The sequence below is a fragment of the Pinus tabuliformis genome, chromosome 4_1 (assembly GCF_031772625.1).
Source record: "Pinus tabuliformis cultivar Carrire ecotype Pingquan chromosome 4_1, CPIR1, whole genome shotgun sequence".
Taxonomy (NCBI): domain Eukaryota; kingdom Viridiplantae; phylum Streptophyta; class Pinopsida; order Pinales; family Pinaceae; genus Pinus; species Pinus tabuliformis.
The window spans coordinates 261,663,730-261,691,075 of record NC_142303.1 but is presented as its reverse complement, the minus strand read 5'-3'; the positions used below and the strand labels follow the sequence as shown (position 1 = coordinate 261,691,075).

The window sequence follows — 27,346 nt, the reverse complement described above, 5'->3', positions numbered from 1 at the left end:
TGGAGAGACACAAAACTCAATCACTAGTGCTTCTCACAGGAAGGTGGTGTTGACTACACTAAAGCATGTACTCTTATGGCAAAGACAAATTCTAGTTAAGTTGTCATCTTTCTCTTGTTGCTACTCTTGGTTCAAAGTACATCAGATGGATGTGAAGAGTGTCTTCTTACTTACAGATCTTTACAAGATCTATATAAAGAAACCACTACGGTTATTGTAGGGTGGTACTCTTCTACTTGTGTGCAAGTTGAGAAAATCTTTGCATTGCTTGAAATAGGGACCTCAAGTACGATATAAGAATATTGGTAGGTACTTTCTCCATTGTTGATAAAACAAACTATTCAACCACAACATAGTATTTATGTTCAATGTGTAAATGGTGAGGGAGATTAGCTATGGTATGAGCAAATTGATAGATTCTTTCTTCATTGTCGTTGATAAAATTTTGAATTAAATTGTAGTATTTGTGTTCAACATGTGAAAGATGAGATTCTTTTGATTGTGTTATATGTAAATGATTCGATACTTGTATAGAGTATTTGATTCTTAGTTTGATTGTTACGTTAAAGGTTACATCTAACATAACAAAGTGAGATTTAGCTATTAAGTTTGGGGGATTTTGAGTGGGATCTAAAATTTACTTTCTCCATATGAAAGCCAATGAGGTTGGAACCATTCTCAAACATCTTGAAACAATCAATGGTAATATTAAAAATTTAAGTTGATCATTTTACTTTAAGAATTTAAAATTACCATTAATTATATAGCATTAGTAAGAATTGGACAAATCCTTTTCCTAACACTTGGAATCCCTTCTAACATTACTTAATCACCTTTAGTTGCACTCCAAAACCTCTAAGAGCTCCAAACCTGTGATCAAATAGTGTAAGAATAAGGCAAAAAATCAATTTTAAGAAGTCTTGGGCCTCTTTTTCACCAGAACATGTCTAAATTTTAGGATACGAGTAGGACTCATGTATGACACAAGTTTGACTCATGTCCTACGAATAGGGCACAAGTTAAACTCATGTTGGACATGTGTGACGCACGCATCATGACCAACATTTGAAATACATGACAGGGGGGGGCTTAAGGACAAGTTCAATTTTTTAGATAGTTAGATATGAGATGATTTGGCTATTAATTACGAGATATACAACATTTTCTCCTTAATTATGACTAGGATGATAATAACTACCATATATAATAAATAAATACTATGTGTTGTGAAGTGATCTACATCATTTCAAATTGAGCAAATATATAATAATATATATCCATATCTAGATAGATAACATATATATATATATATATATATATATATAAGACATGTATATATCACAACCTACATTAATTGAGATTTAAAAGTCACTGAGAAAAGTTCTCATTAACTCTGAGATAACAATAACTACCCTATATAGTAAATATATACTTGAGGTGATATACATATTCAAACTGAACAATATATAATAATCTCTATCATAACCTATACATATCTCAATAACTACCATATATAATAAATATATGCTTAAGGTGGTATACATAATTTAAATTGAACAATATAAATAATATCTATCCTACTTATGTATTTATCCTAATCTAAATAAATAACAATAATTACTATATGTTAGAATACATAGCTCAATTTAAATTACTATATGCTAGAATATATAGCTCAATTTAAAGTGATCTTGATTACGTCAAATTGAATAGTATATATCCAAAATTTATATCCCAAACTTTCAAGATAATTGGCACATATACCACTCTATATTGGACATGTATAGATCCCAACTTACATCATCTCAAATCAAACCATATATATTTCAAGTGTATATGATAATTAATATTGCACTAAAATACATCAAACCATATATATTTCAAGTGTATATGATAATTAATATTGCACTAAAATACATTAGTTTCAGAATTTTGGGTGTTTGAAAGGTTCTTTGAGGGTGCTGAATCTATTTTTATTATTAAAAAATGAATTCAACTCTAAAACAAAAAAATTTACCAGATTCTAACAAGAAAATATTCCGACAAAAAAATCATCATCCAGAAGAAATTTTCACCTATTAAAACAAGTCTAATAAGTCCCTCCCTCCCTGACTAAATAGAATTTTCACCTATTAAAACAAGTCCCTCCCTGACTAAATAGAAAAATTTAGATTCTCAAAGAAAACAAAAGCAATCAAGTCAAATAAGAAAAGGAAATGTAGATGTTATCAGCTGAGAAAATAAAATCTAGATGTTACCATAGGAGGGTTTTAGTTAAAGGGGTAATGTAGTTGTCAATTCAAAGCATCGTCTTGGATTTCTTTAAAATTGTGAATTTGCAGTGATAAATTAGTAAAAAATAAAAAATAAAATAAGAAGGAGGGGTTTATCTGTGTGGATTCTCCTGAGATCTCAGAAGCCACTGGAAATTTAATAGTGTTATCTGAAACAACGACTATCCACGATGCAGAATTTATCCACTGGAAACTAATACTGACTGATTTTCTGCCCCAAAAACTTGAAATTTTATGGTCAAAGTTCAGGGCAGACAGTCCTAGAGGGTGGATAGATATACGATGCCTTACGCTATGTGCCGTAAAGTTTCTCATTCAATTGCAATCGAATTTGATTACAGCTAGTAGAAGACATAGTGTACGTGCTCGGTACTCATCTACAATGGAGCACATTGGCTTTAATTACTAATATTTTAATATACAAAATATGTTCCAGGCTTTCTATTCCAGCGGAATATGTTCATATCGCCTAATACAAATAAACAGCAACCCCAGGACCAAGAAATATGGGAGAAAACGAGATGGAGTTACGAGAATATGGTCATTACATATTATCAATGTGCCACTCAGTGTTTATTTACCAGGGGAGTAGCTGAGGCACTCAATTCTTATAAACCAAGGCAGAAGCTCCCTTGGATGGCACATCTCCGGTAGGCAATTATGCACTCTTCTCTTCAATATGATCGGTGCTTTCTTCAACAGAAAGTGGTACAGTTTTAACCTGCCCACAAAAGCAGACATTCAGACGAAGGCACACTAACTTCTCCCAAATTTTCTAATATAGTACTAAACAAGCCAAGATGACCATCATACCCACATATCCACAATCAAATATTTCAAGAACACTAACCAGATTTCTGTACTTCAAGATGTAAAACATCTCAAGATAGCGGAATGACTCTCGTCTTTCCAGTTTTGAGACATACTTCCAAAAGCCATAAACTCCAGCCAACGTCATTAATTTCTCTGCATAAATCTTCCATGTATACCTGCAAAAGAGGCACTCCCAACACCAACTTAGTCTATACTACACAATCTAGTACTGTCCTAAAGAATTGACATCCACTGATGTCCCTTCATTTGTTCTTCAATGTGAAGCACTGGTAAAAGCAAACTGATAATTACCAAATAACACAAAATTATTGGTTATGATGAGAAGAGGAAAGAAGTGCTATGAAAATTAGCCCTGAACTTACTTTTCATAGATACGCTGTAGACCTCCATTAGAGATGGTGTCCCAGTAACTGGGATCTGTCTTGCACTTCTCAAAAAAGTCAGCAATGCGTTCACTTGCAGAATCCCCATGGTAGGGATCAATATGAAATCCAGACACTCCATCCACAATAATTTCAGCGGGACCTCCATGACATGTTGCAAATGTAGGAAGACCACATGTCATTGCCTCAACAACAGTTAGCCCAAAAGCTTCATAAAGTGCAGGCTGAAACATAATCAAGTGGGAAAATGTTGACGTTAGTGATAAATCCCATTTCTAGATAAATGATAACTACAACCTTCACACAGCATAACTAGAATTTGATAGCTGTATACTTATAGATAAGATATTGAAAAGCCTGATATGGAATCTCGAGGTGCAGGGTCCTATCTTCTTCGAAGATTACGATGAGGAGAAGGCTAACCTGTATAAAGGCACCCCTTGTGTCACAGATGTAGCGGTAAAGTTCACCATTTCGCACTCTATTCTTTTGTGCACATATCCATCGGAACTGACCATTCAGGTTATACTCTTTAATAAGTGTATGCATTTTTTCAATTTCAGCCACTTCTTCTCTATCTTTGGACTTTGATGGGTCAAAATCACCAGCAACCACAACAAGGTTAACCAGCTCCCTCAAGCGTTTGTTCTTTGCAAACCATTCAACCAATCCTGTCATATTTTTAACTCGGTCGAGTCTTGCCATAGAAAAGATAATGGGTTTCTCATGGTCATTCATGACACATCTGAAAACATGGCAAAACGTGCAAAATTGATGAATTAATCAATTGGGTCAACTCAACCGTATGAAATTGCAGTCTCTGCTGCCTTCTTTTTCAAATATGAAAGAAAAATTGCAAGCATGAAATGAATGACTACTTTATGTTTAGAAAATGTCCAACTCAGTCTCTGGGGCAGCTCAATTGGCGATGGCCGGCTGTGAAAATGAAGTATTATGTGTGAAGAGGTTTGAGATTCAAATTCTCCTAATTCACCTGTGTGTGTGGAGGGGCATACATAGGCACCTAGGGTTATAGTGGTAGCATTTGGAATGGACCCGTGTCACCCAAGTATGAGACCAGCCCAGTTGCCGATTCCTCTAATCAAAAAAAAAGAAGAAAATGTCCAACTCCTTCAGCCATAATGTAATATGATCAAGACTGTATGGTTAAGCCTGTTTGACCTAAAATTTGTCTTAGAGACTTGGTACGTATTATTGACTGTCATATATAGTGAATGAGATGAAATCGGAGGAATGAGAATATCTAAGACGTTCTTACTAGCATGGTTGGGTTTCAATACAGTGGAGGAGATATGAATTACCTTTGTTGGGTTTGCAAACAATCATTTTCAGGTTTCACAAAACGAATAACTCACCGAGACTATGATGAATCCAAAAAAGAATGAATCAGCATTCAGGAATATATATCAGAGTAACATGTCCCGAAATTAGGTGAAGACATTACTAAATAGTAGACGTCAAACAAGATAGAACAAGAAAGAAGTGTCATGGAGAGTATTACATACATATGTTCAGCCGTCTGCTCAGGACTAAATAAGAGTTCTTCAATTGAACCATGTAAAGCAGTAAGGCGATGTTGCTTTTCTGTATAAGGGAAATAAATCTGCAAGTCTGCTCCAGGAGACACGATGTTGAATTTGGGATCAAAAACATCAATTCCATGAACCACCCGATAAAGACCAGGAAGGGTAAAAGCAGAATGGCTTTCGTACTGTCCCACAGTATCCTTGCTGCAGCAACAAAGTCATATATTCATATGCACATATTAAAGTACCAGCTGATTCTAATTAGCTCAAAGGGGCAAAATCCAAAAAACACACTTTTTGGTTTTCTGTTCTCCCATATTCAGAAAACAACCCTGAGAAAGTACATGATAGTTTGGTGTGTCGAGAAAAAATAAATAAACAGAAATTTCCAAATGCTCCTTAAATGAAGAAAACATCAGACCTTCCTGCAATCTCTTGATATGTGCTAGTGATAATGAAATCTGCAGTATTCATTGCAATGATATCAGCAGTAAACTGACAAGAGAAATGGTATTTCTCTTCATAGCGTTTCCAGTATATGTCTGAATCTGGGTATTTGGTCTTCTCCAAAGCATGGGCTATGTTGCACTGAGATTACAAAGAGGATATATTTTCAGATTGAAATTTTGGAGGAAAAATATTTTTCCAGCTGTAGCAGATATACACAATGTCAAAGGAAAAGAACCTGAGTAATTCCATGTTTATGTGCAATCAAAGATGCCACCAAATTTCCATCACTGTAATTGCCGATAATCAGATCAGGATGACCTTTTAGCTCCGCAGTTATTTCATTTGCTGCATCCTGCAACAATATGCCAAAAGTTCTAAGCTAAGGGGGGCAGTGAAGTGGTTCGTCACCAAAAAATGCCAGCTATGCTGATAAAATGTTATAAAGCAGAAGAGATGACGTAATAGAAACAGTTCAACAAGAAGGTCAGTAATGCTGATCCTTCCAACTCAGCAACTCGACTCTTAGTATTAATCTTTCTATTTCAGAAGCATTAGGCCTAATACTAAGACTTTCAATTTTCAAAAGACGAGTATTTCTTTATGCATAGACATTAGTATCATCCACATAAAATCAACAAATAGAACGGCACCTAAGAACTCAGACAAAAAAAAACTCTTTTACTATCTACCATTTAAATGGCTTCTTGAATCTTCAGTTAGAATTATGTAACAGTTTCCTCAGAATATCTCTTATGTAGGATAATAAAAATCACCATTAAAGTCCACAATTTCCCAGCTACTATAGGTTTTCGGCAGTTGTACAAGCAATCACGACAAGGAGGGGTGTGTGGCATTCTCATGAGAAGCAGTTTTGCAAATGAGAATATAGCCAATATTTTCAGGATATGACCTATGAGCTAACAGCAAAACAAACCTCCAGACATAGTGGAGTTTCAAGTCTACAGATATCATCTATATAAAACAATGGAAGCAATTCCAACTGCAGTAGGATTTGGTGAGGACTTTCTGCCATTGTGGTAATTTTATGATGCATACAAGAGCTGACAGGAGTAGGGCTAAGACTATGGCTTATAACTAAGGAATCATGGAGTAGCCGTTTCTTGCAAAAGCGAGTAGATCTCTAGTGTGAGTTATCCTTAGTTGTGATCTCTGTCAAAAAATTCCATATGATATATTTTAGGCACACAAGCAACAAATATATTTGTGGGTGATAATCTGTTTTCTGCATTGATGGTGTTTCATGTCAGAAAGTTTACTTCATTTTCTTTTGGTTTACCTTTTCAATTGTACACCTTGAATTGCACTACTTCTGGCAAGGATATGTGCATACACACTGGAGGCAGACTAAAAATATATTATAAATTTCAATTTTGGCAAGTCATCAGATTTTTACCTCCGCAAATCTTTCCAAGTAAGGCCACACATCAAATCGAGAAACCCAGTGACGCAAAACTCCCTTTTTAGTTCTGAAGGGCACCCGCAGTATCCGCGAATGTTGTGTCCCACTAATTCTTTCAATTCGTTGATTGCATGTTGTCCCGTGGGCCTCAGGAATCAACCGAGTCACCTTGTAACAGAAATGTCAAATAAAAAAATATAAAAATACAGGTTTTGCTAAATTGTATTATAAGGATTTAAGAGACCAAAATAAAAGACAACATTTGAACCTAAACACATGCACAGGGACAAGTACCTCATCCAATTATATGTGGGGGTGATGAGGTACTTAAGTCTTTGCATGTACATGTAACTGAAAGGTGAGCAATTTACACATGATGGTATTGCACAATACAAAAGCACCTTATTCATCCAAAGCTAAATTTTACATTTTGTCATGATAAATTATTTTATTAAATCAGGTCGCTGCTAATTTAAAAATAGAAGACATAATGTGGGTAACAGAGCAGTGCTTTACCACAATAATCTGAGGTATAATGTCCAATCCTTGCCGCTTTATTTTCAGCAGCATTTCACTCTCCAAGGCACGAACTTGATCAAGTATATACACAACCTGTGCTCAAATAAGAAAAGGAAAGTAGAGTTTTCCTTTTATAAAAATGATAGTCTTGGCAGAAAACAGCCACATGGATTCCAATTATTGGCTGTTAAGGAAATAATGCTAAGTATATTCAATTCAATTTTAAAAGGAAAATCAAAATCAGAGGAAAAGTTTAAACTATCATCAAATAACAGAGAAAAGATCTCATGGAATGCATAATGCATTTAAAAAAAAACAAATCAATGTACCTGTCCACCAGTGTCTGGCATTCCTAAAACGTTTGCTTGGCCAAAATAACCATGAGGTGAAAGAATCACAACATTAAAGACCATAGGAATCCTTCCAAGAAACGTTTCTAATCTCGATGGATCGGGTGCCTGAAGGATCTCCAAGAGCAAATGAATCATATCCAAAACATGTTCTGCATTGTCTCCCCATCCTTTTTCCAATCCCATTTCTTGTAATCTGCCCACACCAGAGTCAAGTAAGAAACAAACAAAGGCGTTGGCATTTGTTTTTATCTCCCACATGTATAAACTTGGAATCTAATTTTCTTCCAATATATTCTTTTATCTTGAAATCCTACATAGGAAGGTATCAATCAAGTAGACATTAGGAAATTTATAAAAGAGGTCCTCACACTTGCAACAAAAAGGAACATGTTAACCTTAGAAGTCCTCAAACAATTTTTGCAATACCAATCATTTTTCTTGCTGTAATATCTTCAATAGAAAAGAGAACATATCTGCTATAGTAAGTCTTTAAATTACCTGTGTTCGAACTCTGTATATGGTGTATCCTTTGGGAGCTTGCTAAGATATTCCTCCGTCTTTACCAAGGATGATCGTAGCTTGGTCAAACTCTGTATCCTCTCATTCAGCATCAGCCTCTGCAAGTTAAATGGCACATTATACTTGCCCAATTCTCGACATACTACAAATGAAAATAAAAAAGAGCATAAAACGAAGTAGACAAAATCTTGTCTACATTAATAAAATTGTCTTATCTTATCTCATCTGATGGTAAAACAAACAATTCCCCTGACAAGATTTCATACCTCAGAAGTTAGCTGCTATGAGCTTGGGCTACAGGTAAGATTCTTTCAATTATCTTTATGTCACCCTGAAGAACTAACAGTAATGGTATATCCATATATTTACTATGATTATATGATGTCAATTTGCTGCTAGAAGTAATATATAAAGCCAGGTTATTGTCAGCAAAATTCAAGTGAGTTTAGAAAAGTATGACATCACTAACGCAGAGGAGGATGAGAATCGTCTTCATAATTAGGTTTCCTCTGTTTCAGTCTGATTTGAACTGAGTTTGAAGTAGATAAATATATAATTTTCTATAAAGGACTGAAGCAAAAATGAAATATGAGGTAGCCTAATGAATTTTTAATCATTTTATATTCTATATATCTAGAACAGCTAAGCCAGCCTTCTTTGCTATTTGATTTAGATGTATTTTGCACAGAATACGTTTGAATTAAACTATCATACACAATGATACAATAAATGAACCAAGAAAAGTAAATGACCTGGCCTTGGTATTTGTGTGCTCGAAGGAAATCCAGCAAGGGATGCATGCTTTCATGATCGTGGAATAGTCTGGAGGACAAATGTCGATTCAAAAATTGAACTCCACTGCCAATGGAAGATGGCTGTGTTGGGCGAGGAAAGGATGCATTGAAGGGCTCGAGATCTAACTCCAATACGAAATTATCCTTGACACTGCAAAACACAAAGTTGTAATGATTTGCTTATCCCAGTAAAAAGAGAGTGAGCCTGTATTTGTGCACCCGTGACAGTCTATAGAGAATATGAAAGAGAACACAATCTAGTTGGATATATACTATATACATGCACCTAAAGTAGATGAATGTATTTGCAAGTATACATTGACAAGGTTTATTACCGCCTTCTTTTGTATTTTGTACTGCGTGAAAAATATCAAGCAAATTAAAAAAAGATATATAAATAGAGAATATCTACGATTTTGGACAAGTAACTTTGCAAATCATAAAAGTAGTTTAGTAATGAGAGTTTCAATATAGCATTAACAACATCCGCAATTACAGCATTTTTCCATGTTTATTCTAATGCTCCACGGGTCCATATGTACCACTACCTTCCATCCACAAGTTGTTCCTTGAATTCCAAATATTCAGCTACAGAAAGCTGTTCAACAGCAAGTTCATCAACATTGACACGAACATATTCCCACATACCAGGCCTTGGTCGTACAGCAAGAACAACCCATGGTGGAAGAATGATGGCCTCCTGGAGCATAAATCAGATTGCCATGAGAAAAAAGATGTGCACACATTTTGTGAACAACTACACTGATTTTTAAAACTACTGCTTGAGGAAATGCAATCAATCTGCATATCTTTTAAATAATGAAAAAAGTCTGACTATACCTGTGTGGACCTCAAGACATTTCCAAACAGCCCATCTCGGAAATTTTGGTGTTCATCATTCTCTCCTATTACTGCTTCTAGTCCATCTAATATTTCATGAGGCTGCAAAACCTTCTTCCCCTGTGCTACATATCTGCAATAAACAAAAGAAAGTCATCCCTTAGAAGATCATGGGCCCAAAGGACCTTAGTGTATATAAACATCTTATCATGCCCAAAGTTAAATAAACATTCCTTGCAAGTTGCTACATACCTCAATTTTAGTACTATAATTATTTTAATCCTTTATCTTTCATAAATTCTTTACTAGACTATCAAAAGAACATCCAGTGCATAACTCTTCTTATAAGAATTGGCCTTTTCCAACAGGATATGTTACCACCTATATTGCATGAGAATCTCACATGTGATTTTGATCACATGATTCAGATTTTTGCAGGATGGTATGATGATTTTAGCCTTCCAAAGGTTGGAATATTGGTAGAAGCTACATCAATTGTGCATCATGGTAGTCCCTCGTCATTATCTAGTCCCTTCTTTCACTTCGTGTTGCATGGTTAGTTCATGTCTTAAGTTGTGAGTGTCCTCTAACATGGTGGTGTGTTTTCCTAGTGTTCCTAACATTTACACGTTTTCCCCTGGGTAATGTGTCTGTTACAAGCATATATTCACTTTTTGCCTAGGTGGAACTCATTTCACCCTTACATTTTCACCACATTTCATCTCCCTGAAGGCACATGACATCTTTTTCTTATATTTCCGTAAGTCTTATTCCATACTAACCCCTCATTTGTCATATTTCCACTTTTCCATTTGTGAACACACCTAACTGGTTTAAGATATTTTAATTAAATCGTAAAACCTTAGGTTGAGTGTTTAATTATTGGCCTATTAATTCTCCAATGTATTAATTTTCATTAAGGCTTATTCCCTAAGTTTAATTGCTGATTTATCACTAGGGAATACAATTCTATGTCTATGTGGTACATGACATGAGATTAGCACTCCCACTTTCGGACACATGTTGAGGCAACCCACTAAAAAGCTAATTCGTTGAGTGTCATCTTAGCACTGTTCACATGTGCCAACTTATCCATATCCCATCCTTAACCTTTGGCACACATTATGAGGGTTATTTGAGAAGGTTTTGAGTCTTGACCATCCACCTCATCTACTCCCACTCACATGTTTTCACATTCTCCTAGGCCACTAGATGGTGTAGTCCCCTAGAAGACTCCATTTGCACTATTCATGAGCTTGTTCACACCTTGCACACACTGTGAAGTAACATGTAACTAGCTTTACTTGGTCAAAGGAGGTACACTTGCATATTATTTGAAGAGACAAAATGATTTTAAGGTGGATTCATTTGCACAACTTACTAGGGCACACTTTCTATGGTGGCTTCTTCATGGTTGACTTAGTCAAAAGTGGTTAAGAGTGCACACATTTTGAAGGGTACACCACTGCATCTCTTCAAAGGTGAATGCATGAATATTTAATTTAGGTGGTGGTTTTTATGTTGACATAAGCACCAATCCCAAGGGTGCACTTGCTTAAGGGGATATTTTAATGTTATATTCAAGTCAAAGTGGTCCACAAAGCAATTTTTCCTAGGGCACACTTGATGAAGAATATTTTATGGTTTATATTCTAGTACAAAGAGTCAAGAAGCACAAATCCCAAGGGTGCACTTGTTGAAGAAGGTATTTTTTATTGGTTCTTGGTCAAAAGGCTTCTAGAAGAAGCACTCTAACCATGTCGCATGAGACTTGTAGAGTACCCTTATGAGAGTTGATGGCAATCATGCATTATTTTAGAGATGCAACCTACCTCTTTGACCTAGCATTTTATTATTATTTTGGAGGTTGTTATATCTTGAGGAGCACCCTTGCCCATGGAGAAGATAAATGACATTTTGGTTATGTCTTGCATTAAGTGAATATTGAAGAAAATGATGTCACATCACATTCATCTAAAAGCTTGTTTTTAGTATTGTGTATGGCCCATTTTGTCCTAATTTTACCACTTAGGCTTTTATTGTAAATATATTTAGTATTTTCTAATATTTTCCTCAGAGAACAAAATAAGAAATATATTAATCTATTGTAGAAGAGAGTTAAACTAAAACCTATATAAGGGTTTTCTCACTCCTTCATTTGGCATGTTGGATTTGAGAGAAATCCTTGGATTTTGATGCAGTGTCTTTTGGATGTGCATGGAAGATCTACACAATTATATTGTGGGTGAGGAATCTTTCATATTTTATTTCTATTTCTTTTATTGCTGAAATATCTAAACATATACTTATGGAACAAGAAATTGGTATACATCTTCCACTTTCTATTTAGGTAAATATATTTAGTATTTTCTAATATTTTCCTCAGAGAACAAAATAAGAAATATATTAATCTATTGTAGAAGAGAGTGAAGCTAAAACCTATATAAGGTTTACTCACTCCTTCATTTGGCATGTTGTATTTGGGAGAAATCCCTTGGATTTTAATGCAGTATATTTTGGATGTGCATGGAAGATCTACACAATTATCTTGTGGGTGAGGAATCTTTCATATATATATTGCTATTTCTTTTATTGCTGAAATGTCTAAACATGTACTTAAGGAGCAAGAACTTGTTATACATCTTCCACTTTCTACTTAGGTTATCATTTGAGTTCTATCTATGAATGTATCTCCTTCTCTACTCATGGACATAATTCTTGATGGTTGTAATCTCCTTAAGCATTGGATGTTGTCTATAGATGCAACATTCTTAGATCTATTTCTGCAATTATTAAAGCCAAGGGAGAGGCACTTAGCTTGTATGTTTCACCCATAATGTACTATTTTCACCTTTAGGACAGCCCCCCATTTGGTCTATGCTTTGACCCCATGCACCCAATGGACAAGGCGCTAATCTTTAGTCCACCATCCAACTTATATTCCTTAACTTGTTTAAATTTGTTTTACTCGAATTTACTCTTCATCTCACCTTTACACTTCATCAACTAGAATTCCAGCAATCCTATTCTAGGGAAACCCCCTTTGGGCTAGAGGATAGCTAGCCTAAAGTGTAGAAGAGAGTTGTTACGCGACGGTGGCCTCCCTCTTAGCTACACAAATCTAACATCTTGGTGCTTGGGACTTTACACATTTGGGTGTGACAAATTTTGGGGTAATAGGATCAAAATGACAAGGTCTCTAACATCTTTGAGAAAGATTGTATTGAAAAGTTTAACAACAGTGGCAATATCAACATTTTTTTTGGAACAATGATTGTTCTAATTCTGATTTTGAGTTAGTGACGCCAATGGCTCAAACATAACTCCATACTTATTAGGTGCCAATGCACTCCCCATGACTTGGTGGTTTGCACCACCCATATTGTGTAATATCTACATGGCATGCTCCTAAATACTCTCTCTAATTCTAGATCTGCACTCTTGGAGAAGGCCCATTTGGTCGCCTATGCTACAGGCCCCACAATAAATGCACTAGCCCATTGTCAAATAGCTTCAAAAGTGGAGAGAATAGGAAGAAATTTAGTTTCCCAATACATTTTAAAGATTTAAAAGTTTACAATGAGAACACAAAAGGAGGTAATAACTAAAAAGTAAATGTTGTTATTCGAGTTTCTATTCTCATGGGTAGAGACTGTTAAATTTCCGTAACTCAGAAGAGTCATTTTGCATAGGCTTAGTGTCAAGCATGCAAAAGATGTCCGACAAAATTCCCTAGCAAAGTGACTCTTTATTTTTCCTAGGCACATCAACTACTTAATGTTAAAGATTTTGAGATTGTGAATCACACAAGGAGATTGTGAATCACACAAGGAGATCGTGAATTACGAAGATGATTTCTTTAATCACGAAGCTGACTTTGTGAATCACAAGGCAAAGGAAAAATTATAAAAGTAACTGCTTGAGGAGATCTTGGCACTCATTCCAAAGGTAGCATGCACTTCAAGGAAGTTGGCATGCGTGCCTAGGAGCATCGAGTGAGGAAAAGGAGATTAAAAAGGCAATGCGCAAATTGAGATAGCCAAGAATGCAAACCAAGACAAGTTGCACATGTGAGAGGGCTACATACGGATATATGAACAAAAATCAAGGAGCATACAACGACACACAAATCAAGGCATTGTTGGCACATAGATTGAGGCAACAAATTGTTGCTTGGCACGCAAATCTAGACAAATCTGTTTGGCTCAATTTCCAAGGCATTGGGACAGGTTTTGTAGCTGTAATAAATTTCTGATTTTCCTCTACAAGCTAAAATAAAAACAACCACGAATGCTAGTTTTTCCAAGTTGGGTTTCCAAGGTAAAATGTTGTGTAAACATTTGTGTGCTTGATTTTTGTTTTTGTTGTGTAAAATTTGTTTGAAGCTCGACAATATTTCCTGTGCAAAATTTCAGATTTGGTTTTGCTGTTAAAATTCAATTCTGGGCATAAACTTTATTGGCACTCTAAATCAATTTGTTGGGCTTAGAAAAGCCAACATGGTATCAAAGCCAATTCTCTTCAAGAAACTCAAGCGTTGCATAGGTTCAAACTCAAAGGGGTTCGTGATCTTTCTAAAATTTTCAGCAACAGTTAATCAAAGGATTGATTTATCATGGCAACCAATGTCAGGGATGAAGACAGGTTAGAAAGAGCCTCAAATTATCTCCAATGGTAAGTCCGGATTACAGATATTCTCAAAGAGAACAAGTTATGGAGCTTTGATAGCTCCACAATGATTGTGCCTACATTAGATCTTACTGCATTAGACCTCCGTGAGGTGAAAGCTAGAACACAAAGGATCATCTTGGACGGGGCAAAAGATCCCCTAATTCCCCATTTGTCAGGGAAGAATACAACAAAGGATATGTGGGATGCACTCACAAAATTGTACCAAAGTGACAACCAAAACTGGAAGATGGTACTAAGGTACAAACTCCACAGCACCAAAATTTCCAAGGGAGAAAATGTGACTTCTTACCTTATTAGGCTCACGCAAGTACGAGATGAGATGGTAGTTGTAAGGGAGACAACACTGAATTGGTGCATATAGCCTTGAATGGCTCTACGAAGTACTGGGATGTGTTTGTTAAATGCATCATTGGACGAGAGCATCTTCCCACATGGGAAAGGTTGTGGGATGATTTCATACAAGAAGAGATCCGAGAAGGGTCTCAGCGTGGAGACCAAAAGAAGGAGGGTGAGGAGGAAGAGAACTTGACTCTAGCATCCAAGAGAAAGGGAAAGGCCAAGAAAGGCTCCACTGAAGGAGCTACCTCACAGGGCAAGAATAAGAAGTTAGATATCAGCAAAGTAAAATGTTTTGGTTTCCGCCAACCAGGACATTATGCCAGCTAATGCCCTAACATGAAAAAGAACAAACAAAAGAAGTAGTTCGTTGCTACAACTAAGATGGACAAGTTTGCAACCAAATTTGAGGATGAGTTTTCACTCATCGCATGTCTCTCGAGTTCAATGGCCACTAGTGTGTGGTACATTGGCAGTGGAACTTCATGTCACATGACTGGAGTGCGAGACTACTTTACCATTCTAATGAGCACAGTTTGGATTTCCACATTGAACTTGGTGACAATGCCAAGTACAAGCCAGTAGGCAGTGGAATTATCAAGTTTCAGAGTGAGTTTGGGAAGCCTTTACTGGTGAAGGATGTGTTGTACATTCCAGGATTAAAGAAGAATCTTATCTTTGTTTCAACATTAGAGGACAAGGGTTATTTGGTGACTTTCCAGAAGGGGAAGGTGTATATTTGTCCCGAGAGTTCCAACATTAGCACAACAAAAGTGCTTGGAGTGAGAAGGAACAAGTTGTACATACTTCAGTTCAAACCAGATAAAGCATTGGTGAGCAGCAACAACAGTCGTGACCTGATGGAGTTGTGGCATAGGAGGATGGCACACTTGCACCATGGAGCACTCAAAGTGCCTCAGGTAAGCCATGATTGGGCTTCCTAATTTCCCTACAGATCAGCATGACGTGTGCAAGGGGTGTGCCATGGGCAAGAACCCATGTCAGTCGTGTCTATTGGAGGGTTTCGCTATTATGTGACCTTCATAGATGGCCATTCCAAGAAAACTCAGATCTATTTTATGAAGTTGCATGACCCTAGACTTATGTGCAAGACAAGCAACATAAGCATGAAGAGGAGCAAGATGCTCCATTTATCTAGGCCGAGCCTTCCAAGATGAAGAGGTCGAAATGGGAAAAGCATACCTTAAGGGAAGCTCAAGAGTAGGTGGATGCTCCTAGGACTTCAATCAAGGAAAGCAGAGCACCACAAATATTTTCTAGCTATATGGCTCTCATGAGCGAGTTGAAAGAGGTCGAGGCTTCCAGTTTTCAGCAGGCATCCAAGTAGCAGGTGTGGTGGGATGCTATGGTGGAAGAGTACTCTTCCATCCTGATGTATGGAAGTTTGTGCCACGACCTGAAGGGAAATCAACAGTAGGATCTAGGTGGATCCATAAAATCAAACATGTTGTTTATGGCAGTGTTGAGAAGTTCAAAGCCTAGTTCGTGGCTAAGGGGTTCTCTCAAAGAGACGAAATTGACTATGATGAGACATTCGCCCTTGTAACCAGGTATTTCTCCATCAGGATTGTGATTTCCATTGTTGTGGAGATGGGTTGGAAGATCCATCAGATGGACATCAAGATGAAATTTCTTAATGGTGTCATTGAGAAAGAGGTCTATATAGAGCAGTCGAAGGGTTTTAAAGTGCATGGGAGGGATTCTCAGGTATGCAGATTGAAAAGAGCATTGTATGGACTCAAGCAGGCACCACGTGCGTGGTATTCAAGGACAGACAACTATTTACTAGGCTTGGGCTTCACCAAGAGTGATGCTAACTCAAACCTGTACTACATATTGATCAGGGGAGAGCCACTCATTCTTTTGTTGTATGTAGATGACCTATTCCTTACAGGTTCAGAGAAGCTCATTCTAGATTGCAAGAATGATCTTGCTTCCGATTTCAAGATATATGATGTGGGGTTGATGCACTACTTCCTAGGGTTGGAAATGTGGCAAAGAGATGGGCAAATATTCCTTGGACAAGGGAAGTACTCAGTGGAGATCCTGAAGAGATTCGGGATGCAAGACTACAAGCTTATGGCTATGCCAATGGTGACCAATTGGAAGAAAATTGATACTTCCAAGTCAGAGGTAGTGTACCCCACTTTATACAGGCAATTGATTGGATAGCTTATGTATCTGGTTAATACTAAATAAGATATATGTTTTTCCATCAATACGCCCAATCAGTTTATGGTTGAGCCAAATAAAGTGCACTGGGTGGCAGCAAAACGTGTCCTAAGATATCTGGATTCTGCGTGGAACAGTTGAGTACGGATTGAGCTATATCCAAGATGGAGTGAAGATAGTGGGTTATAAAGATGTTGACAGCACAAGCAGCATAGTTGACAAGAAAGGTACTCCAAATTGTTGTTTCAGCTTGGGATCTGAAGTTGTTTCTTGGTTCAGTAGGAAACAAAAGTCAATTGCACTAAGTTCTACGAAGGCTGAGTACATGTCTGCCAACTTGGCATCATGCAAGTCAATTTATCTTCGGAAGTTACTCGTGGTTGTTTGATCAGGAGTTAGAGCCAAATGTGATACATTGTGACAATTAGAGTTGCATAAAGCTCTGGGAAAATCCAGTATTTCATGATAAATCGAAACACATAGATATCAAGTATCACTTTATCTAGGACTAAGTGCAGAAGGTAATTATGAAGCTACAATATGTTATAATGTACCTACAGATGAGCAGGTGGCAAACATCCTCACGAAGGCCTTGATGAAAGGCAAGTTCATCTTCTTCAGAGATAAACCAGGGGTGATGCAAAACACTTTCCTTGCTAAGAGCGAGCATTAAATTTTGGTAGATCGGACAAGTGATTTTGCATAGGCTTAGTGTCGAGCATGCAAAAGATGTCCAACAAAATTTCCTAGCAAAGTGACCTTTTATTTTTCCTAAGCACATTAATTAATTAATGTTAAAGATCTTGAGATCGTGAATTACGAGGATGATTTTGTTAATCACGAAACTGACTTCGTGAATCACAAGGCAAAGGAAAAAATATAAAAGTAATTTCTAGGAGATCTTGGCATGTATTCCAAAGGCAACACACTTGAAGGAAGTTGGCACACATTTACTTCAAGGAAAACGAAAGAAAAAAGGCAGCAAACAAATCAAGTCAGCCACACATGCAAATCAAGACAGGTTGAACATGTGAGAGGGTTGCACAGGGATCTGCGCATAAATATTGAGAGGCATACAACAACACAAAGATCAAAGCACTATTGGCATGCAGATCAAGGCAGCAGATTGGTGCTTGGCACACAGATCTAGACAGATCTGTTTGGCTTGATTTCCAAGGAACTAGAATAGCTTTTGTAGTTGTAATAAATTTTCCTCTACAAGCTGAAACAAAATAAAATAAACATGAATGTTGGTTTTCCCAAGTTGGGTTCCCAAGGTAAAAAGTTATGTAAACATTTATGGGTTTGATTTTTGTTGCCATTGTGTAAAATTTGTTAGAAGCACAACAATATTTCTTGTGCATAAATTTCAGATTTGGTTTTTGCTATTAAAATTAAATTCTGGGTATAAAATTTATTGGCACTCTAAATTGATTTGCTAGGCTTAGAAAAACTAACAAAGACTAGACGTTAGAGGGATATGGTTGTCCAGTTTTTGAAATTAAAGAGGGAAGAACATGCTAGTCATAGTAAACTCATAGGTTATTGTAAACAACTAACACCAGAAAGATGCTAATGTTTTTAATTTTGAAGTAGCCACAAGAGGTTAACCAAGTTGGTGAAAGCAAGATATTGTCTTATAATCTCCGCCAAGGTTCAAATCGCACAAAAGTGGCCGCTTCACCCTCACAAGGGTGGCAGAAAGGTGGGGTTCTTAACTCAAGTTTTGTGGCTTCATGGACCTCCAAATTTAAAACAATCATGGCAATTAAGTCAAGTGGACTCACTTCATGCCCTTCTGAATTAGAATTACAATGGTGTCCCACTTTTGGGTGATGTGGCAATAGGTTTTCACACTTAAGGATCTTGGGTGATTCCTCTAGAAGCATTCTCAATCCTTTTTAATTCCAAAGCAAATAATATAGCAAATTATCTATAGGCTTTAATCCTGTACAGTTAATTGATGCAAACAAACTCTTAATAAAAGAAAAAAAGATGCAATGGCACACACACATTAACACAAAGATACTTACCTTGGAAACCCAAATCGGGAAAACAAGAAAAAATTCTTTCAGTATGTTCTTCTTTACAGTATCACAATACAATATGTATATCCCACAACATCCATAAACCACCACTCCATTTTCCCTGGAATAGAATACGACCATAGTTCCTTAACTAGAATTACAAAACCATGCATTGAACCACCATGCACCACCAAATTGCTAAAAATGAAAACAGTGTGCCAAAAAACTACCAAAAGCGAATGCAAAAAATTGCCCAAAAAAAATTTCCCAGGGCGGCAGCAACCCCCTTGTGACCCCCTCGTTGCGCCTGATGCAGCGTACAATGCATGGGTGTGGTTGTGCAAAGAATATAACACAAACCCTATTAGAATGTGACAACAATTTAATTGAAAGGAAATGTAAAAAACTGAATTTACCCATGTAAATGTTGCTACAGTTATTCTAATGATGTTGGTTTATGTTGGCTTGATGGGCCCTGACCCAGGGTCAGCGTTAGTCAGCCAAGCAAATCCCTACACTACTGGTCCTTTCGGCATCAGCCCGAGGAGCACGGACTGAAGTCTCACCCGAAGCAGTATGGGGGGATGCAGGAACTAAGATTCCGCACCTTGAGATGGTTGTGATCTCAGTTTTATACCTTACACTCTGCCTTCGTGCAAATCGATAAGCCTTTAGGGCTTATTGAGGTTCTTCTTTATTCATCTTTCAGAACCTCCGCGAAGGTCTGCGATCATCCTTCACGTAACCCTAACAAGTGATTCAGGCACTTACGCGCCTCTGTAACTACTTTACTATATAATTTCCTGAATTATCGTAAGTGTTCACCAATTCTACCATGCAATTAAGATTATCATCGCGTAAACATATATCTCTACTTGCGTTCTTATAACAGAGGAAAACATATATATTCACACATCAAATTAGCAATAAAACATAAACCCAGTGCTTAACATAACATAATCGCATGTAATTGACAGAAGTAAAATACACAGTAATTTCAAAATACTTCTCTTTATTGATGATCCAGATTTCCAGTACAGACTCTAACTGCCCTGTGCACACAACTGCAAGGGTCCGCGCACTCAGCTGCAGACTTCTACCCTAGGCCTCTGCGCACTCAGCTACAGAGCCTCTTTCCTACACTAAGACTCTCGCTCTTAGCTCTTCACCGACTCATCAATGACTCCCACTATCAACTTACTACTTAACTTCATTAAACTATCTTAAACTCTTCTAAGACTCCCTTTTTATACAATCCCATGGTCCGCAGACCAAGGTTGGATCTCTAAAGCCGACATGACTTATACAAAAGAAGGGCAGAAAACCCTTAGCAACTCTTTACACCTTCGTGCTCTACGACCACAAAATGCAGAGACTTTACATTCTTTATACAGAATTTGGGCTTTCTACCCCAAAACTTAGGCTTTTAGCCCCAAAAATGACCATAGGGGACCCGTTCCAAACAGGCCCCCAACACAAACATGGTGACTCGCCCTCGAGTCACTCGCCTGGCGCGGAGATCTTATCGCGAAGACCTCCCAGCTCCACTTGTACCATTGCGACTTCAGCGGTGCACTGAGTTGCCGCCTGCTTCATCTCCTCGACCAACTGCTCCGTCGCTGGCCCTGCACTATCTGACTGTATCTTCTGCTGAGTCTCCTGCAGACTAGCCAGCTTGCCTTCAATAGTGGCCATGATCAAATATTCCTCGTCCAGCCAAGGCTTCAAGCAAGCCTTCAACACTGCTTCCTTGTGCTAAGTTGCGTCCCCCTACTCTTTTAGCACCATTGCCTCCTGCAACTTTGCTAGCCTTTGTGTGATGACGACAATGCACGTCATCGCTTTAACTTCGTCATATCGTTGATGCAGCTCCCGCGCCTCCGTTTCCAGCCTCTATACATTGGGGTCCTCTTGCAGGCTAGTGACTACTTCGAGTGACTGCTTGAAGAGCGCAATGCAATCCTTTACTGCTCTATCCACTGCTACCATGACGTCTTTCACAGTTGTCTCGCGCTACTCTCTGACTTCTAGCGGAATCGAAGGTTGGGCCTTCAACTGCAGTTCTGCAATTTTGAGTTTCAGGTCAAACTAAACCTTTGCCAACTCTGTCCATGCGTCGCGCACTCCGGCAGCGAACTTCCGAACCCGCACATCCACTGGCTCATCATCGAGAATGTCCAACTCTGGGACAGACCTGCATGCCTCAGCCACTACCTTGGCTGTGCGCTCATTTTTGTCTGTGATGGCTTTGACGAGGTCAATAGCGGAATCTCTTTGTACATCCATCTGAGCGTTGTTGACTTTCTTCTCACTAATTACTTGCAACGCGCTATTCGCAGGCCCGAAGTTCCGCGATCACGCCATCCTGCAAAATGTGAAGCGCCTCACTAGGAAGCGCGACCAAATTGAGCCCAACTCCTTTAAGGGTGCTGACAGCGGGCCTGTCAACTTCGGTCCCTGTGGTTAGCGTTCCCTCTGGCAGCACTATTTCCCGTGGATCCAATGTGCACACCATCCCTGCTGCTTCTGAGGTGTCGAGCGCCAAACTAGTTGACACCATGCTACTCGCCCCACGCTGGTCTGTACCGGCGATGCCTAGATCTGCAGCTCGTGCAGACTCGTCTGAATGGCAACCAAGGCTTGCTTCTGCTGTAGCTCGAACTGTTGTAGCAGTTCCGCAGTGGCATCCCTCACCGTATCACCAATGTCATACAGATCACCTTCTATCAAGGTGATTGGGTCAAGAGAAGTCTCGTTGGCCTTAGACTTCTTTCGCAGCCCCACCTTCTCTGGATCTCTGTTGCGCTTGACCCGGAATGGAGTAGTCTTCGGGTCCGCTCCTCCCTACCCTGTCTGTTGTTCCTCCTCTTTTGTTTCCGGGGAAGGCGACTTCTGACTCCTGTCCGAGTCGCGCTCCTCTTCTTCCTCTGTCTGTTTTTCAACCGCGCGCCCTGCCCTGGCTTTGTCCTCCATCTCCTTCTTCCTTTTTTCTGCTAGTTGTTCCATTTTTTGCTTGGCCTCTTCCTTCTTTCGCTGCACTGTGGACTTACTAGACCCAGCTGTCAAGTCCGAGGCAGTGCGCCAATCTGTCGGCCAGCGGTCGAGGACCACTGCAATCGCATCATTTGTGGCCATGTATGGAAGGTCATACCATTTCTTCTCCGGATCCTGATCCTTTCGCACACGTATCGAGACATGGTGGAAGTCGGCCCTGAACTCCACATACTCTTGCAGCTAAAAACAATTGGCGACAGCCGCAGTTTGCGGTTAATGGCCATATGGATACGCATCTCCATCAAGATCCAAAAGATCTTGTTGTCCTTGACCTGTTGAGGGTCCTTCGTAGCCCATAGCGAAGCAAACTTCGTTGCTTCCGATAGGTCGGGTGTGACCAGAGGAAACTAGCTATCCTCTGGTAACTCCCACGCAACCAGCACTATGGACAGCAGCAGCCATGCATAGTGGAATGTTTTGTTGTGATCCTGTGCCTCTCTGCAGTTCGCGAGGAACTCACCGCAGAGGTAGCACGCCCAGTTAAACTGTATGCCCTCCGCGCACTAGGCCGCTAAGGCTACTACTGGTGTCGGCACTTTGTCTGCACGACACTTCCGCATAATCTTTCCTGCCAAGATTTGCGTTGCTACTTTGACCGCGAGGTCAATTATACTTGTGATGGCGTAGCCGCGCGACTTCTTAGTGAGTTTGAATTTGTCCTTCATTGCTTTAGCGAGGTCGCACTCGCCTATCTTTTCGCCAAATGCCATGGCCGGATTTTCTCCCGAGTGCGGCAGCCAAGTGATCCTATGGATCAGCATGTCAATGATGGGTATCAATTCTTCTAGCCACAAACACCCATCATGCACCAAGCACAGCAGCTGCTTGATCACTAACATGGTGATGGGCGCGCAGTTGTAATGCGGCACCCATAACAAGTTTAGCAGGCCTGCCTTGCCCATGCCTTTCAGCCACCTCCTCGGCACCAAGGTGGTCACTCTAGAGGTTTTGTAAAAGACACGGTGCATGAGTTGGTCTGTTGCTAAATGGGGGAAGCGCTCCATGTCAGCCAAATCCCAATCCTCCAATTTTAGGAGGGGGACGCGCCCCAGGCGCGATCCTTCAAAGACGATTTGGTCCGGTAGTAAGGGTGTGTGCAGTGTGACCTTACTTTCATCAATATCCTTTCGAACTTTTGTCTTGCCTCTGCGCGAAGGAATATACTCGGGCAGTTTAGAAATGGGGTCGACCCCTCCACATCAACGTCCTCTAACCCATATCAATGTCGTCCGCACCCACATGGAGTTCTTCAAGATTGACTTCAGGCTCTAGGTCAATCACCTTGCCCTTCTCCTGCGCGGTGGGTTTTTCCATCTGTGGGTGCTTTCTGGGTGATGCGCGCACCGGTCACTGCACTTTCTGCTTATCTTTCTTTGATTTTGGACCCTCCTTGGTCAGCGTAGGCCTTGGCCTGTGTGTCCTCGATGATTTAGGCACCTCTACCGGTATTTCGACGCTTTCAACTTCCAAGGCAGCTCCCTCAGCGGCCATTACTACCTCTGGGGCAGTTCCTTCAGCTGCCATTGCTTCTCCTACACTCACGTTTTCTGCGGGCGCCAACATGATGCTAGACAACAACTCCTGCGTCTCCGTTGGCAATTTCTCAAACACTGACCTCGCTATCAGGGCTTCGAAGATCTCAGGGTTCATATGCGCTTGAGAGCTTAATACCTTAATTCTCAAAATGCCAATTGTTTTTCGTTGGGCTACCACTTGTAATTTATAGGCATTTTCGAATTCAAATCCAACCGTTCCCCCCACAATTCGTTCATAAATGTTGGATTAGCAGCAGATTTTCACAGATCTTGCCCTTAAATTCCGACTTAAATGCCACCCCCCGCTCCATTTAGCTATTCTGTCACCGTCAAATCATGAACAATGACTATAACGATCACTTTCTGGCTGCCCTGCGCAGTTTCTTCCTCAATAGCGTAGTTCTCTGCGCAATTCTGCGGACACTATGACATTCCTTCGTTCCGCGCAGTTCGCCAATCGCGCAGCTCCCCAACCCAGGCAATGTAGTTTATAGTCCCACGCCTCCTTTCAGCTGCCTAGAGCACTAAGACTGTGCTTCCATCATGTAGTCATCTAGTCGGATTGCCAGTGTATGGCTTCAATTGGCTGCCATTCACCTGCCCTGGGAATGGTTCTCCATTCAATTTTACCAACTGAACTGCTCCACCATCGGTAATCTCCTTGATGACATAGGGCCCCAACGAATACATCCGAAATTTCCTTGGAAATTTGTCAAACTTGTTGTCATATAATAGAACTAAATCATTTACCTTGAAGGTGCGCAGTTTGATGTGCCGATCGTGCCATGCCTTTTTGCGCTCCTTTTGAACCTGTTGATGAAATCCAGCTAGAAATCTATCCTCCTCGAGCTCCGTTAGCTACGCAAGCTTCTCCTCCAAGACTCCACGATCTGCCATTCCCGTGAATACTGCTATGCGCAGACTAGGTACAATGTATTCCATCGGCATCACAGCCTCTACGCCATAAACCAGCCTGAAAGGCGTTTGTCCAGTCAGCTTCTTATAAGTCGTTCTGTAAGCCCATAGCACCGTGAGTACACGCACATCCCAGTCATTTCTCTGAGCATTGCAAACCTTTGTCAGCGTGCCCTCCAATATTTTATTGAACGCTTCCACCATCCCATTAGCCTACGGATGATAAGGCATACTTTTCTGATGGTACACCTGAAATTCCTCTGTCAACGCGCTGATCATTTCATTAAAAAAATGCGTACCACAATCGCTCATCAAAATCTTTGGACACCCAAACCTTGTCAACACATACTCAAAAATAAACTTTGTTGATGTTGCGCCTGTACAGTCCTTCACCGATTGTGCCTCCGCCCATCTGGTTAAGTACTCAGTCGCAGTGATATTATATCGCGCACCCGTCTTCTTTCCTGGACGCTGAATTGGTCCTACAAAGTCAATCGCCCACTTCTTGAAGGGTTGTAAGGATATCTGCTAATTCAACGGCAGCTCATCCCTGCGCGAGGGTCTATCAATCCTTTGGCATGCATCGCATGCCCTACAATACACTTTTGCATCCTTATGCAACGTCGGCCGCCACAACCCAGCACGTAGAATCTCCTACACTGTTGCTTTACCCGCATAATGACCTCCTGCAGCTCCGCTATGTGCCTCAACGAGGATGCTATTTCATTCAAACTCTGGCACATAGCGTCACAATACTTCATATGATCCCATTTTGTATAAGTGTCCTGCAATGAAAGAAAAATCTGTCGCGGGCACTACCAGTTCCTTCTTCTATTGACTTGTATAACCTTCCGAAGTCGTTCCTGTCGCCAAGAAGTGGATAATATCTTCAAAATGATTGTCCGCGACACGCACTGCAAAGAGTTGCGCGTCAAGTAGCCCTTCCTCCATATTAGTAGGCTCCTCCCCTGTTTCAATGCGCGACAAATGATCCGGTCCAGCATTCAAGCGTCCTGGTTTCACAATAACTTCAAAATCATACTCCTGGAACAACAACAGCCATCTACATATCTTTCCCCCAACAAAGGCTAGTTGACCAGGTATTTCAACGCGAAATGGTCTGTATACATCTTAAAGTGTCCGCCTAACAAATAGTGCCTGAACTTCTGGAGCGCTTACACCATAGCTAATCCTTCGCGCTCTGTCGTGGAATAATTTTTCTCCGCTTTGGACAACTTCCTACTTGTGAACACTATAGGATGATCCAAGTCCCCCTCACCAGCCTGTGTCAGTACTACTCCCAACGCAATACATGACGCGTCCACATGCACATGAAACTCCTTTTTCCAATCCGGGAAAACTAGGATCGGCGCGGTGACAATTTTTTCCTTTAGCACATCCAAGCTCTTCTGGCACTCTTCATTCCAACAAAACGTAACATCCTTCTTTAATAGTTTCTCCATTGGTGCGATGATCTGGGCATAGCTCTTAATGAATTTCCTATAGTATCTCGTATGCCCCAGCGTTGCGCGCAGCTATTTCACACTGCTTGGTGCCTCCAAATTGATTATGACCGTGATCTTTGCTGGGTCTACCATCAAGCCTTGTTTGCATACCACATGGCCCAGCAAGATCCCAAAAGGGACACAAAACAAACATTTCTTCAAATTGAGCGCAATTTGGTACCTTCGGCATGTATCTAACATCAAACGCAGACTTGCCACATGGCGCTTTACCAGCCCAAACACTGTCCAATCGTCAAAGTAAACTTCTAGAAATTTATGAATGAAATCATTGAACACCACGTTGACTACGTGCGAAAATATCGTCGGCACGTTCTTCAGCCCAAAAGGCATCATCGTATACTAGAAGCATCCCCATTCAGTGGCGAAGGTCGTCTTACTTCTATCCTCCGGCACGATCATGATCTGATGTTACCCAAAGAACCCGTCAGTGAACGAATACGCTTCTTGGCCGCCAACATTATCTAGGACCTCATCGATGAACGGAGTTGGGAAGGGATCATGTACGCAGGAATCGTTCAATTTCCAGAGATCTACGCATATCCTTATTTCTTCCTTCTGCTTCTTTTCCTGAACTACTATTGGGCTCACCCAATCAGATTCTTCGACCGGTTCAATGATACCTGCCACGAGCATCTTATCTAACTCAACGCAAACCCTTTCCTTATACTTTGGATTGAGGCGATAAGGTCTTTGTTTCACAAGTTTCGCGTCCGGTTTTAGGGTGATCTTCATGACACCCAGATCTCCTATTATTCCTTTCAAATCAGAAAACTTCGTGGGGAACAAATCCTGATATTCGCGGAGTAGTTCGGCGACCTTATCTACTGTCGCATCATCCCAATAGTCCCTAATCTTCAAAGGGTCATCACATTACAGCGCAGCGTAGATACTTCATGCAATCGATTCTACCAGTGCTCCAGTTCTTCGTCTGAATCTAGTGTGCAGGAGCTCTCGCGGTCCCATGCAATACGTCCATCTGCTGTCGGATTTACTCAATCCTAATCACGCGCCATTATCTTGTAGATCTGGTCTAAATCTTTCATAATCGCAGACCGGCTCATTATAGCACAGTCCTTCTGCAGGGTCCAGTGGCACCACTACGCGGAGCGATTTCT

General features: G+C 39.9%; 1 protein-coding gene across 2 annotated transcripts in view; it reads right to left on the bottom strand.

Moving 5' to 3' along the window:
- Window positions 1–2,667: 2,667 nt before the first annotated feature.
- The window catches only part of LOC149175269 (sucrose synthase 3-like), a 37,113-nt gene continuing 12,434 nt past the window's right edge, over window positions 2,668–27,346 (bottom strand). The window contains exons 2-15 of one of the 2 annotated variants that reach the window (XM_089419574.1): window positions 9,954–10,086; window positions 9,659–9,813; window positions 9,072–9,264; window positions 8,299–8,417; window positions 7,777–7,993; window positions 7,445–7,540; window positions 6,923–7,096; window positions 5,744–5,860; window positions 5,480–5,646; window positions 5,038–5,262; window positions 3,935–4,256; window positions 3,491–3,735; window positions 3,145–3,283; window positions 2,668–3,015 (exon numbers count right to left, since the gene is read on the bottom strand). In XM_089419574.1, coding sequence (XP_089275700.1) covers window positions 2,953–3,015; window positions 3,145–3,283; window positions 3,491–3,735; window positions 3,935–4,256; window positions 5,038–5,262; window positions 5,480–5,646; window positions 5,744–5,860; window positions 6,923–7,096; window positions 7,445–7,540; window positions 7,777–7,993; window positions 8,299–8,417; window positions 9,072–9,264; window positions 9,659–9,813; window positions 9,954–10,086 — 2,365 coding nt within the window. In that variant the 3' untranslated portion in view covers window positions 2,668–2,952. The remainder of the gene's footprint in view (window positions 3,016–3,144; window positions 3,284–3,490; window positions 3,736–3,934; window positions 4,257–5,037; window positions 5,263–5,479; window positions 5,647–5,743; window positions 5,861–6,922; window positions 7,097–7,444; window positions 7,541–7,776; window positions 7,994–8,298; window positions 8,418–9,071; window positions 9,265–9,658; window positions 9,814–9,953; window positions 10,087–27,346) is intronic. The other variant, XM_089419575.1, reaches the window with a different exon arrangement.